We start from the raw sequence: 14,380 nt of genomic DNA, 5'->3' as shown, positions 1-14,380 counted from the left end.
TAACTGAGGGACTGAGGGGTGGCATGGAAGGACATAGGCTTTCCCTTAAATGCCTTTTGTAACTTTTCAAAAAATATATTTGTATTGATTTCAGAGAGGAAGGGAGAGGGAGAGAGAGATAGAAACATCAATGATGAGAGAGATCATTGATTGGCTGCCTCCTGCCTGCCCCCCCACTGGGGGTCGAGTCACAACCTGGGCATGTGTCCTTACCTGGTATTGAACCCGGGAGCCTTCCATCCACAGGCTGACGCTCTATCCACTGAGCCAAACCCGCTAGGGCCTTTTGTAACTTTTAACATTCTTCCTTTACCTGTTGAGCATCTTCAGGGGCCTGATACCTAGCGCTCATTTCCCCACCTGAACTCTGAACAACTGAGAGAGAAGAGGACTCGGGCAGACAGAGAACAAAGTACTATCTTTATGACAGAGTCCACACTGGAAAGGACAGCGTGTCCTGGAGCTGCAGACAGTGGGCTTCAGACCAATGAGCCCTGTGGGGATAGAGCTGCACCGAGGCAGGTCCCTCCCACCCAAACCGGTGCCGGCTAACCCCATGAGCTTCAGGTCACGTGCTCTTTGTAAGCTGCACCCAAAGATTAAAAAAGAAAGAGGAAGCACAGAGTAGGTACGCCCAGTTCTGCCTCCAGTTTCCCACACTGTGCCTCCAAAGGGGCGTCGCTGTGGGGTGTCACCCCAATGGGGCTCAGTGTACAGGGAAGGAAGCAGGAGTGGGGAGTGGGGAGCCTCCTCCACAAACCTCTTTTAAAAATATGTCAAATAATGTTTTTAAAAATCAATGTAAGAAAATTAAAGTTCATAGAGCTGACATAATCTACCCAACGTGTGGCAGAGCAAAATGGAAACCAGATCCTCTGACTTCTGATTCCTGCATCTGGCCTGCACTGCCCGCTGCCCCAGCACGAAGAGGGGCAGAGAAACCAGACAGGTAAGGGGGCAGGCCACATGGGCAGGAGAGCGTGATTTTTCTGAGACAGAGCAGCTGCTCCTGACAGCTGGCTTTTGAGGAGACAGTGGAATTGGGGTTTGATCGAGGAGTGGGCTTTTGAGGAGACAATGGAATTGGGGTTTGATCGAGGGAGCTGATAGGTCCAGGAGAAAGTGACACGTTAGGGATGCAGGCTTGCGAAGAGGCCTGGGCACATCAGAGCAGGCAGCCCCACGAGGGCAGCAGAGCGCCACCAGTTCTCCTCCCCCCAACAAGGAGGCCTCATTCACTTCCTTTACTTTTTTTTAAAGATTAACTTTTTACTTCTCTTTTTATTTTTTTATTTTATTTTATTTTTTTCTGTACATCAGGTTATTTATTCACTTGATTCTTAGATTCATTTGTTGATAGATGCATATTTGTTGTTCATAATTTGTATCTTTACCTTTTTCTTCTTCCTCCTCTTCTTAAAAAAACTTACTTCTCTTTTTAAAAATTTTTTTTTTATTAATTTCAGAGAAGGAGGGAGGAAGGGAGGGAGGAAGACACCAATAATGAGAGAATCATTGAATGGCTTCCTCCTGCACGCTGGGATCAAGCCCACAATCGGGGCATGTGCCCTGACCGGGATCAAACCATGACCTCCTGGCTCATGGGTTGACGCTCAGCCACTGAGCCACACCACCACTGAGCCACGGCGGCTGGGCCTCATTCATTTTCAAAGGTTCCCAAACTCTAGGAGGACATCAAACAATTCTACCCACCCCAAAGCTAGAAGCCACATCAGCTTCTCGGTTCAGAGCCAGTTCCTTAGCCACGTGTATGTGAAATATCAGATTCATTGTTTTCATGAAGCTTCCCATTTTTAACAGCAGAGCTCTGTTTTCAAAGTCTTGTGTGTTTTTTTGTCTCACTGTCACGAAGAGTGATGTACAACTAGCCTTGCTGGAGAGTGAGATGAGTGAGTGAATAACTGACTGTTGATTGGGAATCTTTGCAGGTGAAGGAAGAAACGAGGCCCTGGATCATGGAAGCAGATAAGCCTGTAGGGCCCTCAGGGAGGTACGTGTAACTCTCCCAAGACATCTAGAGTGGCTTCATCTTTCGTGGAAGGTGGTTGTCTGCTCTCTTGCCTGCTGTCGTAGGCAGTCCTCACTGAGCCCAGACTGGATTGCTGTTTGTAGTGGCTCCTCTAGTGAGTTCGGTGCATGGCCACAGGGGAGGGATCGGGCTGGTTTGTGGCTGAGGGATAAGACAGTACTTTGATGTTGGATCTGAGAATCTGGAAGGAAGGGGGACTGGCTGTATGGAAACAGGGAAGATGTAGGAACGGGGTGACATCCACACGCCCTCCCCTTTTCTTCAGGCTGTTGACTGGCTTTGAGTTCCTTCCCTATGGAGAGAGGGATTTTTTCGGATGATGATGAAGGAACTGTGTTCATAGAGGACTTGGGAGAGCCTGGACCTGAAGGTGCAGGGTGTGTGCAGAATCGAGCCAACCTCCCTGTCCTAGCCCTGCTCAGGCCAAAGGGCCACTTGAGTATCCTGAGCACTGAGACTGGCCAGCACCCTATTGGAAGAGACCAGAAGAGCAGGGTTTTTATGAGGACAGAAGAAGCAGTATGGGGAGACCCTGGGAACTCCCTGAAATAGCAGGAGAGACACTACATGGGGAGAGAGGGTGCAGACACGCAGGTGGGAGCTAAGAGAGGTGGGTGCAGACATGCTGGTGGGAGCCAATTCGGTAATTCGGGTGTTAATGACAATATAACCTCACTTGCACCTACAGTGGCTGATGCCTCTGCCTTGACTTGTGTTCCTGATTTGAATGAATATCTCATTTAAGCTTTTGCATTTTGGTTTCTCATTGACCCAAACCAGCATCCATTCAGTCTTCAAAGAGCAGTTTCCCGTACAGTCTTTCACTAAGAGAATCTGAACACCAAGGATTTAGCCTATCTCTCTCCCTTTCTTTGGGTAGGACAGCACGTAATATTAATTCAGGAATTAATTGGAATATTATACTTGAAAAGAAACTTCCAGAAATATTTTTCCCGTGACACCCCAGGAGAAGTCATACTTTGGAGTTCATTCAACACTGGTTAGAAATTTATTGGCTCACAGATAAAATACAAGTGATCTCCTGGGCCCCCGACTGAGGTTCTGCCCCTCCTCTTCGCTTCCAGCCGGCTCAATGCATGAGAACCAAGATCTCGAGGTGTTCTCTGACTAGCCTTGCGCAGGCGTGGCCACTGTTCTTACCTAGCTGTAGATGTGGCTGGTTGTCATGGTGATTCTATTGGAGCATCACTTTGCTTAGGAGCTAAATAAATCTTAAGTCACATCTGTCCAGTTTGAGCCAGTTCCTTTGAAGTCTGGACACACGAGGTGGGGCTTCAAAGAGTTTACTTTGTTGGAAACAAAAGGAAGAATGGAGTTGAGATCTACTGCCTACCCAGGCCGAGTGTTTCTTCAGCCAAAGTTACCAACTCTCTCATGAGGGCTTCCTGGGGACTGAACAGCAGTTTGTTTGCAGGGCTGAAATCAGCTGGTTATTACTTGGGAAGGAAAGGTGGACAGGTCCACATAGCCTGCCCTGCATGGAGCTCCTGCTCTCTGGTTAGGAACGGGGAGCCCTAAAGATTGGGTAGTTGTGGGGCACAGAGCTCAGGCAGAAGAGCCAAGGAGGGAACCTACCAGAGGTGTGGCGAACGCAGAAGCCGCTTGCCTGGTTTTCTGGCTTCGAGTTAGGCCTTTACCTGTAATCGCCCGAAGGCAGAAGGCTTCAAGGCCACGCCTCTCATGACCCGGTCTAGGGTTGAGGCTGGTGGGCCCATCCTCTTCCACTCCTGACCCTTCTCAAGGTGACCTTTCTATGCCCCCTCACCTGGGGGCCCCCTTTGACAGGAGGCATGGCTTCTAGTCCCTCCAGGGGGAACAAAACGTTTCAATCAAGGAGTAAGGCTGCCTCCCAAAGCTTGTGTGCTGGGCAGGCGGGTGGCCCCCAGTCCTGGAAGCTGTGCTGTGGTTGTCTCAGGGCCTCCCTCCTCCCTGGTCCACACACCTCCGCTTACGAGGGGGACAGTGCTGTCTCTGTCACATCTCATGGTGCCTTTGTCACCGGGAAGCAGAACCTCCCTGAGCCCCTGGCTGTCTGCATTGGCTTCCAGGGGTCCAGGCAGTAAGAGGTCACATTTACCCATTTGAAAGCTGCTTCTTGATCCCTTTTATTTTCCCTACACTGCCCCCCCCCCCCCCCGGCCACCAACCACTGCTTACTTCTTCTGTTTCTTTGAATCCTCCTCCTTTTGAACAAGTGAGTCATTAGAGAAATGATCCCTACCCCTGTGATCAGTACGCAGGGGATGAGAATGGACATCCTGGAAGGAACCACAGACAGTTTTATGTCCCTCGGAAGAGACCACCTTTCGACTCTCTGCTCAGGATCCCCTTGTCTGAAAACAGTCCCCTCGGCCCTGTTCCTGCCCTGGCCAGTTCCAGCAGCTCCTGCCAAGCGTATGCCTTCCGAGTGGCCCCCACCCTCCAGACCCCACTTGATTGCACCCAGGATGGGTAGGTGTCTGCGCTGGGCTGAGTCCCTTCCTCAGAAACTAACCTGGGACCTTGGAGAAGAAGAATCCAGTCCAAGACTAGCTAGGCCTCTGAAGGGGAGACAAGAACTCAGGAGCTAGACATGGGTATCTATCTTCTCCCAGGGCAAAATGAAGACTAGAGGGCGGGACGGGGGAGGCAAACACACACAAGAGCAGCCAATGGGAGACGGAGATGAAGTCCCGCTGACTGAGGGCGGCCACATCCTGCCCTTGCATTTAGCAGACACCGCTCTCTCCTCCTTTTAAATGAAAACAGCAACAGGGCATCCTGTGACCAAGAGCCCTAAACTATATCCTTTTGGAAGGAACCATATGGTCCCATTGGAGAGACCTCGTTGAGGTGGAGAAACAATATGAAGCTGAAAGTGGCAGGTGTGAGTCAATGGTCATGTCTGCTCACCTGTAGTGATCTGCCTTGTACACAGGTTTGGAAGCCCTGCAGCTTCTGTTCATGTTCCCTGACGCATCTGCATCAGAAAGGATTTGCTAAGAGCCAAGCAAGGCCCATTCCCAAGCCCACCCTTTGCCTCTACATCTCTCTCTGGCACCCCTTCAATCTCCACAGCGTGAATGATGGCTGGGTCACGCAGAGGCACCACGCGCAGCGGCATGAAAGGTACCCTGCAAGGAGTGAGGTCGAGGGAACAAGACACTGCACTCTGCTCGCTGAGCCACCCCTGTAGGGCACCCCCACATAGACCCCTGGCATGCCCCTTACCCTTCACAGACCAAAAGTCACTGGTGTGGGCTCCTCTGTAGTCAGTCACGACCAGCTCGGTGAAGTCCATGTCATCCCGGGCAAAGTCCCGCTGGATGCCGCACCAGTACCAGCCCGCGTCCTCTTTGGTCAGGCAGGACACAGTGACGATGAGCTGCTCCCCCGTGTCCCTCAGGGCCACGCGGCCCGTGCTGTTGGGTGTGAAGGCGATGATGTTGCAGTAGTCCCGGTAGTAGCCTCGGCACCAGTACTTGAGATGGTCCTTGTAGTGGGCGCCGTAGCTGCAGACAGCAGACACTGTGTCCAGCACAAAGCTCTCCTTGACCTTTTTGTCCATGACCATGGCTTCTGTCAAAAAAAAAAAAACACACAGGGAGGCAGGAGAGGAAAGGGGGGACCAACAGTGATGGGGAGACTTGGCTCAGAGTGGTGGACACACACTACAGTGATGATGTATTATAGAGCTGTACCCCTGAAACCTACATAATTTTATTAACTAATGTCACCCCAATAAGTGCAATAAAAATAAAAAACACTACACACACATGTACGGAAACACCAGTGTTCTTTTAACGGGTTGCAGCTCCTGCCCTCATTGAGGAAAATTAATGAAAACATTGGAGGCTGATTTTTGCCTGATTGGGTTGGCAACTGTTATGGGCTGAGTTGTGATCCCTAAAACTCATACATTGAAGTGCTACCCCTGTCCCTCAGAATGTGACTGTATTTGGAGATAGGACCTTTAAGTAGGCAATTACATTGAAATGGGGTTGTTAGAATGGGCCCTAGTCCAACATAACTGTTGTCCTTAAAAAAGGAGATTAGGACAGGTGGCAGAGGGAATGACCATGTGAGGACACAGCGAGAAGGCGGCCCTCTGCAAACCAAGGAGAGAGGCCTCAGGAGAAGCCAAGCCTGCCAACACCTTGACCTTGCGCTTCTAGCCTCCATGACTACATGGGAATAAATCTCTTGTCAAAGCCACCCGGTCTGTGATGCCTGTTACAGCAGGCCTAGCAAATGCCTAGCAAATGAACACAGCAGCCCTGGAGAAGCCTTCCTCCCACGCTTCTGGGCTGGTAAAATATGGACCCCCGTCTGCAAGAACTGAGGAGGCCGATCAACATTGCTTGACGGAAGGCTTGAAGAGCCTGAGGCTTACTGTTCATAGATCCTCTGCCCCCAGCCACACTCCCCCACAGACCACCTCGGACTCTCAAAAAAAAAAAAGAGAGAAGGTTTGGGGGTTTAAGTTGACTGTATGGAGCTGTTCTTAGAGACCAAGAACAACTTATTTCCTCCCTACAAGACCTCGATATTGCATAATGAGGAAGTTGTGCACACCACGTCCAGCTTGACCGTGGCTGGGGAAGTGTCCAACCAAGCAGAAGAAATGGGGGCAGCAACCTGTCCATGTCAGCCTCCAGATATGTGCTGGGCTCCCCTCAAATGCCACCTCCAGTGTGGCTCACGGTGAGCGGGACCACCCTGCAAAGCAGGCTCATGTCCTTGGTACCAATGGGTATCATTTGGTATTTTGTTCTCATATCAACCTCACAAGGAAGATCATGTGATGCTCAGTTTACAGGCAGGGGCGCTGACCCAGAGAGACCCCAGCAACTCTCCAAGGTCACATGGCTGGAGCAACAGAGCCAGGGCCAGCCCAGTCCTCGGAGTCTTGTCTTTGGCGTCAAGAATGGGCAGAAAGGGGAAAGTCTTACCATCATCTGTCTGCACAAACATTTTTGAAGGGGAGACGGGGGAAGGGAAGGGGAACTTAAACTGAGAGAGAGAATGCAGGGCCCTCATTTTAGCCGAGTGTTTCAAACCCCCCACAGCCCTCTAATCAGAGCTAAGAACAAGAACTATTTTGGACAAGATCTATTTTCACCTCCTATTTCCCCACCCCACTCCTTCGGCAGTTGGCGCTAGTAAGTAGGAGAGGAGATGGTACTGGAAGGTCCCTGGGAAGTTGGGGAAGCTGGTGACATTTCTTCCCATGTCTTACCTGAAAGGACAGTCAGGGAGAGCAGGACGAAGAGCCCCATGGCTGGACGGAAATGAGGGATCTCAGCAATCCTGGATCTGTTTAAGAGAAACAGGTATCTATTGCTCAAGGTGGTTTTATCCTGTTTGGAGAAACCAGGGGAGCGGGAACGACTGGCTAATCCAGGCACTGCTGCCATGTTCAGGTGTCCAGGTTGTGCATGGCACGAGGGTACCTCATCGGAGGAATGCCATTCATGGACGTGAATGTAAAGAATAAAGTGGGGCAACTGAGAAAATTCTGAGCTTCCAGGCAGAGCCCCAAGCAGGAATGGAGATCCCCATCCTGGATGAACCCACCCGGACACAATCAGAGGAGCACATGGGCACACGGTGGCTGGCACGTGCTCGTGTGTGCAGCTGTGCCTCGCCCTGGCAAGGCTCTGAGTATCCCAGAGGCCTCTCCTCGGGTCCATCCCCCACTCATGGAGGCCCAAGTCCTCTTTAGCGCAGAGGAAGACTAGCAAGGAGATTCCTAGCTCCCCTGACTCCCACGTGGTCACAGAAGCCTCACTGGGGCGTGGAGTCAGGGGTGGAACATGAAGCTGTCAGTAGCAGATGTGCCCGGTGGCATCTGCAATATGTGAGCAGGCCCACAACCAGCCCAGGAAACCAGCCCCTTATCTACAGTAAGAGGCCCAGGGACCAGCCTGCTAGCAGTCAGACGAGCAGGAAGCTAGTACTAGCCCAGACCGCCCAACAATAACCCATCAACCATCAGCCCCAAGGGGCCAGGACTTGATAATAACTGACAGCTCCCCGACATTTTTCTCCTGCTTCCAACTTGGGGCCAGCCAGAGAAAGGCCAATATGCTCCCCTAACCAAGCGCACAGGAGGCGCCCTGTAGTCAGCCCGCCTGCAGCTCCCCAGGACAACAGCCTCCAGCCAGGCCCTGAAGCCTCCTTTTCTCCCAAAATAGAGCTTCCCCACCGCTCCGCCCCCTCTAGTCTCTGCCAAGACGCTCGGTGGTGGCTGACTCCCTTGTTACCGTAGATTCAGAAGAAATGGCCTTTGCTTTTCTCATCTGGTCTTAGCTTATTTCCATAGCTGACTTGATAAAACATTGGGCAAACTGACCCAGCTACTCAATATCTGTCTTTGTTCCAGGGAAATCATACAGAGGAGGAGGAAGCAACTTCGTTTTGTCAGGGTGGTCTTCCCACTTTATTGCTTTAGAATAAAAGCCCAACAGCTCCCCTCTGCTGTGCAGCCTGAAGGGAACTAGCCGGGAGGTAGAGTCGGGGAGACCCTGTGACGTTACCTCTAAACCTGAAGCCAGCGTGGAACTCACCACTTCTACCCAAGCTCCTCACCTGTGATTCTAGGTTCAACTTTTTTGAATTCACTCCAAGGGACATTTTCACTTTAAGGGCTACTTCTGGGCTGGTGGAACACCTTAGCTCAGGAGACATCCACATAACCAAAAAATAAATAAAAAGTCAGCTCCATTGGGAGAGGAGGAGGAGGAGAAAGGGATAAAAGAAAAGAGTGTTTTCCTGACTCTCAGGAGCTACAGCCCCTAGGATGACATCAGATGACCCTGGACAGACGGCTGTTTTGTTTGGCAGGAAATGATCACTTTATATCAAGTTTCCAAAAAGGGCTGATGCTGAGTGTTGCTACAGCAATGAAGTTCGAGACTGCAAATTAAGAAGCTCGTGTGAAGACCAGTGGGGACTGAGAAGGAACCAGTACCTCCCTCAAGTTGCCAACTGGGAAAGGTGGTTCCTGGGCAGAACAGTGTGCGGGGGTCACCAGCAGCCCCAGAGGAAGCCCAGGGCCTTGTCCCGGAGGGGCATTCTAACTACACGCAGACATTTAATTCAGCAGGGGAAGCCTTGACTCGAATAAGTGGATACCACTAAGAAAAAAGCCTGGGCAGTGGGTGCAATTCTTAAGGAAAAATATCCCCCAAAATGTTGAAAGGGAGAGATTGTCAGGAATAAAGCCATATGCCACTCCCAGGGACCGACAGGGACGGGGCGGGGGGCGGGGGGGATGTTCCAGTCTTCTGCCTGCAAGATATGATTGTGAGTGACGCCAGGAAGTGGGCGGGTGGGGTGACCAAGTTGAACTTCCCAGTGTTGATTCTTCCTGGGGTGACCGGAGGAGAAACAAGAACCCTTCCCTGAAATGTTAACCAGATAAACATGATCATCAGGCTCCAGTCTAAGACGGCGGTTCGGAGAAACTTTCAGGACTGGCTAAGAATTAATAAAAACCATTTCAGCCTCTTATCCTCTGGGACATGGTTCCATTAAAATCCCCATCTGGCGGCTCTCATCAAGCCAATGTACTTACTGTCTTGGGAGTGAGCGTCCACAGATGTGAATTTGGGTGGACAAACCAGAGATGTCAACTTGACTCTCCAAAGCCACACTCAGTGCTTGAAGGATGTGACTTAAACTCTGTCCCTGTGTGGCGTCCTGATTTTTAAGAGATAATTAAGGCCCTGACCGGTTTGGCTCAGTGGATAGAGTGTCGGCCTGCGGACTGAAGGGTCCCAGGTTTGATTCCGGTCAAGGGCATGTACCTTGGTTGCGGGCACATCCCCAGAAGTGGGTGTGCTGGAGGCAGCTGATTGATGTTTCTCTCATCAGTGTTTCTAACTCTCTATCCCTCTCCCTTCCTCTCTGTAAAAAAAATCAATAAAATATACATATCTTTAAAAAGATATAACTAAGGAACAAACAAACAAACAAAAGCCAGCAGCCCTCGAGTACACAAATTGTAGCTTGTGTCCATGCATCTGCTACTGTCCATTAGGTGAACTTGAGAGTTTGGGCTTTGGAGTAGTTCCAAGTTCCTCTTCATGTCTGAGAATAGGTGGTGAGAAGCCGGGGTCCTCCCATAAGGCAGGAGTCAGTTTATATCCTGGTTCTCCTGCTTGTTAATTGCGTGACTATAGACAGGTTGCCTAACCTCTCAGTTCTTTCGTCTGCAAAATGGAGATGATGATACTGGTGGTACCTACCTCAAAGATGCTCAAGATCTAAAAAGACAATGCATGCGCAGTGCTCAGTGCATCGAAAGTACCCAACAGATACTAACTATGCCCTTGTCTCTTTTTGCCCCGCCCCCACTACTCCCATTACAATGAAACACCAGAGGAAATGTTAGGACTCAGCTCTAAGGAGATTCGTTCCTTCCTTATCAATCCGAGAATGGATCATAAAGTTGACAAGTGCTCTGATCAGCCCAGGAAAAGGGAGCAGAGTGTCTTGGGGTAAGGAGTGAGGGGCCCAGAATTCATACAGGTGAGCATGCCGCGTGGCTCCAGGTAGCAGGTAGGCTGAATGCCAAGAGCTGGATCTTCAAGCCCCGAGTGACCCTGGCCCTCAGCAAAGAGCTCCACAATCACTGGTCATCATCTTTTATTGACTCAGATACATTTACAGATGGGTTTGGCAGTGTAAGTATCCCCTTAAACTCAGCTCATTCCTGTCCCCACCGTCTCCCGGGCATCTGCTGAGAGCAGGGTCCATGGAGTGGAACGGAGTCGCCACCACAGGCATGTCCAGCCTGAATGGGACCTTTTATCAGTAAATCAATGAGGCATCCTTCAGATTCTGTGACTTCTTTTGGGGGGGAAGGAGGAACACGGGCAATATTAACAATAGAACATTGTACTCAAGTCAGGCATCCAGAGAATTGAATTAGGGAGGAATGACAAAGGGGGAAAAAAATCAAATTAGAGGCAGAGGGTAGTAGAAGAGGTACAATCGGAGACAGCCGGCCAAATGCTTCTCACATCAGTGGGAGGAATCACGGACGTGAAAGACCTCGGCCCAGGTGGCTAGGACCTGAATTGTGTGTTGATGTTGAATCTGAAGGTCAGACAATCATCTTTCATGGATAACTACTAAGAAATCTGTTCAATATGTGGGTCCAAGGAATCAGAGGGCTGGCAGTTCATACAGGTTTTGAAGATAAAGAAATAGGTCTCCTTGAACTTTTTTATTTTAAAGGCATAGACGATAGGGTTCATCATGGAGTTCGCGTGAGACAGCAGGATGCCCAAGTTCAGCACCACCTGGGGCACCTCACCATTAAAGTAGATGATGCAGTTGATGATGGATAAAGGCAGCCAGGACAAGGCAAACAGAAAGAGAACCAGGAACAAGGACTTGGCCGTCTTGAACTCCCGTCCATAAAATGAACCTGTCTCCCTGGAGCTGGAAAAGTTCAGACTGAGTTTGTTCCGGATGATACAGAAGATGTCCATATAGATGGCGCACATGGCAACCAGGGGGATGAAAATCCAAGTGAAGAAGCTGAAGTACACCATGTAGTCCATCCTCATGACCGAACGGAACTTGCAAGGAAAGAAGGTCACATTTCTGGGGGGCCCTGGGGACAGTTTCATGTTCCAGCCGAACATGGGGGTCAACCCCACCAGGATTGACAGCAGCCAGCAAAGGCCCAGGGCGCACCATATTCTCCTCTGAGTGGTGACACTCCTGTATCTGTTTGGATGGGAGAGAGTGGGTGAGTTCACAGCATTTGCTAAAGGGCGGGGTGGGCGGCCGGGGGCGGGGGGGAGGTGGAGCTGGTCCAGGAGAGAGGAATGGAGAGTGTTGGTATTCTATGATGATTTTGGCTAAATGCTACTGGATATGAAGACAAGATGAACAGACAACAATTAGAAAAAAATCCCAAAACCTCTCTGGGGGAGCTTTCTAAAGAAGCATGATCTGGTCCTCTCTGTGTGGCTCAGTGGTTGAGTGCCGATCTCTGAACCAAGAGGTCACCGGTTTGATTCCCGGTCAGGGCACATGCCCGGTTTTCGGGCTCAATCCCTAGTAAGAGGTGCGCAGGAGGCAGCCGATCAGTGATTCTTTCTCATCATTGATGTTTCTCTCTCTCTCCCTTCCTCTCTCTGAAATAAATAATAATAACAACATACTTAAAAGGAAGTATGATCTGTAGTGGATCAGGATTATGCTACCTGGACTCAGGGCTCACAGGCTGCACTCACAAGTCCATTTCCAGCCCAAGAATTCTTCAGTTCCTGGGAGGTAAGAGTCAGTCATCTAAGTCTCCTGGGATCGCCTACCTGGTGAGAAATGATCTCCAAGCATGTTTGCCTGCATTGTTTGCTCGTTGGGTTACTTTTTTGTTCTGGTGTCCTTTAATTATACTCTGCCTCCCCCACACCCCCTCTTTCTTTGAATACCCTGCTTTTCTTCTTACACTGACACCACACTTGGTGTTTGAGTTCAATGACTCCGTGGAGTTGGGAAGGTCATGTTGAAATGCTTCCAGGACCATAAATGCTCATCCATTGAGAGTCGCCATTTCTCCTTAACCCGTCCTTCCTGACAACGTTCTGCACAGACTGCAAGAAGGGCACTGACGTTGGTAAGTACTGTGCACTTAGTAGACTTTCTCTTAATGAAATCTCACAATTTGTATGAGAATCTCCATTTCATTAATAACAGTGAAAATAAATAGTAGGGTTACCATTTATTGAGCCTAGACTGTGGGCCAGGCACTGTTCTAAGAGCTCTGCGTGTGTCAATCCACTTCATCTTATGAGGAAGGTGCAATCGCTGTCCCCCTTTTATAGGTGAGAAAAATTAAGTAACTTCTACAGATCAGAAGTGGAGAAGCTCACACTGAAAAGAGGTAAGGCGCAGAGCATCGTAACCATTATGTGGTAAGATGAGGAACCAAAGGAGAGAAAGTTCTATCCTACGCCCAAGATCAGATTTCAGGGTCTGGGATTTGAACCCAGGCTTGTTTGTGTCAAAAGCTTGTCTACAGCTCCCTCACATGCTCCTTCCCCGAGAGGAGAGAGGAGGAACACGAGACGCATGCAGTCGGGGGAACCGGATTCCTCCATTTGGTGGTCTGTTCCATTCACTTGGTCACATGAGAGATTGTCACTATTCCGTGCAATGGGGAACTTTTTTGGTCCCCTTCTTGACATGGAGGAGGAGGAAGCAAAGTGGAAGCAACTTTAAAATAACCTACAGTTATTTGCAAGGAAGAGAAGCGTGAGCTTATCTTAGCTGTCTGTTCCTTATCTTATCTAGCAGGTTTCTACCGCTTCTAAAAGTCAAGGGCGTTGTTTACTAATGAAATATGCATCAAGCTTTGATCGTCGCTGGCTCCCCTGGCTGATCGAGCGCACACGCCCCGAGTCCCTGGACAGGGATTCCTCTTTCTCGCTCCTGAGTCTCAGCTCGTCACTGCCGAAGCCCTCACACACCAAGTGGTGAAACGAGCCTCTTTCGGGCTCGGGCCAATTTGGATTTGCTTTTTTTCAAAAAGTCTGGGACCTGAACCTTGCAGTCCCGTTTCCCAGACACCTCTATCACCGCCCCACCCCACCCCTCTTCAAGCCCGTTACCTGACCGTGAGCTTGACCCGCAGGTATCGGTCCACAGCAATGGCTAGCAAGAACATGATGGAGGCGTGAGTGAAGACCAGCAGCAAGCAGGTCATGAGAAGGCAGCTGTAGAAGTGGACCGTGAGGCCCAGGCTGACGACAACAGCCAGGGGCATGACCAGCACCCCAACAGCAATGTCAGCCAGGGCTAGGGAGACAATGAAATAGAAGGTGGTGGTATGCAGGCTGCGGTTCAGCTTGACCACCCAGATGACCAGCACGTTGCCCAGTATGGCGCAGAGCCCAATGACAATCTCCATGATGATGTAGAATATGCTGGCCCACGTCAGGGTGGTGCTGTTGACAGGCATCTTGGTTTCCCAGAGGAGCCTCCCGGGTGACAGGTGCACAAACAGGCTCCGGGCGGGCCAGGGAGCTCAGCTCTTGCTGGAGGTCCAGGTGCAGCAGCCACAGCCTACAACTCACCCATGCCTTCTGCTGGTCTCTGGTGGGGCGCGCCCCTGGAGGACCTCCGCTCCTTAGAGAGAGCCCATCACAGGGCTCACTTCCAGCCCCTCTGCCGGCCACACATCCCTGGGCTCCCAAAAGCTTCGTGGGCTGAATCTGAAAGAGCTATCGCTCTTAGTTCCCCAGACAGATGCGCTCAAGGACTCCGCCTTCCCCTGTCCCGTAGGGCTCACGAAGCTCCATCAAGATA

At 50.5% G+C, this 14,380-nt stretch overlaps 2 protein-coding genes across 2 annotated transcripts; both read right to left on the bottom strand.

Moving 5' to 3' along the window:
- Window positions 1–2,468: 2,468 nt before the first annotated feature.
- TMIGD3 (transmembrane and immunoglobulin domain containing 3) lies at window positions 2,469–5,951 on the bottom strand. Its single transcript, XM_023757015.1, has 5 exons — window positions 5,282–5,951; window positions 4,964–5,030; window positions 4,229–4,329; window positions 3,647–3,708; window positions 2,469–2,519 (listed from the first exon to the last, which is right to left on the bottom strand). The coding sequence occupies exons 1-5, from the start codon at window positions 5,622–5,624 to the stop codon at window positions 2,469–2,471; spliced, it is 624 nt and encodes a 207-aa protein (XP_023612783.1). The 5' UTR covers window positions 5,625–5,951.
- Window positions 5,952–10,689: 4,738 nt separating this feature from the next.
- ADORA3 (adenosine A3 receptor) lies at window positions 10,690–14,033 on the bottom strand. The gene is made up of 2 exons (XM_023757068.1): window positions 13,684–14,033; window positions 10,690–11,794 (listed from the first exon to the last, which is right to left on the bottom strand). The coding sequence occupies exons 1-2, from the start codon at window positions 14,031–14,033 to the stop codon at window positions 11,191–11,193; spliced, it is 954 nt and encodes a 317-aa protein (XP_023612836.1). The 3' UTR covers window positions 10,690–11,190.
- Between the last annotated feature and the right edge of the window lie 347 nt (window positions 14,034–14,380).

Source organism: Myotis lucifugus, unplaced genomic scaffold (assembly GCF_000147115.1).
Source record: "Myotis lucifugus unplaced genomic scaffold, Myoluc2.0 scaffold_101, whole genome shotgun sequence".
Classification (NCBI taxonomy): Eukaryota; Metazoa; Chordata; class Mammalia; order Chiroptera; family Vespertilionidae; genus Myotis; species Myotis lucifugus.
The sequence above is the reverse complement of the archived record's forward strand: the minus strand, read 5'-3'. Positions and strand labels throughout refer to the sequence as shown.

Coding starts and splice junctions, on each gene's coding strand:
- TMIGD3 (XM_023757015.1), bottom strand. CDS start 5,624: ATGGTCATGGACAAAAAGGTCAAGGAGAGCTTTGTGCTGGACACAGTG. Junction 5,031..5,281: donor TGACTTTTGGTCTGTGAAGG/GTAAGGGGCATG, acceptor TTTCTGATGCAG/ATGCGTCAGGGAACATGAAC. Junction 2,520..3,646: donor CTGCGTTCGCCACACCTCTG/GTAGGTTCCCTC, acceptor CTCTTCCAATAG/GGTGCTGGCCAGTCTCAGTG.
- ADORA3 (XM_023757068.1), bottom strand. CDS start 14,033: ATGCCTGTCAACAGCACCACCCTGACGTGGGCCAGCATATTCTACATC. Junction 11,795..13,683: donor CGGGTCAAGCTCACGGTCAG/GTAACGGGCTTG, acceptor CCATCCAAACAG/ATACAGGAGTGTCACCACTC.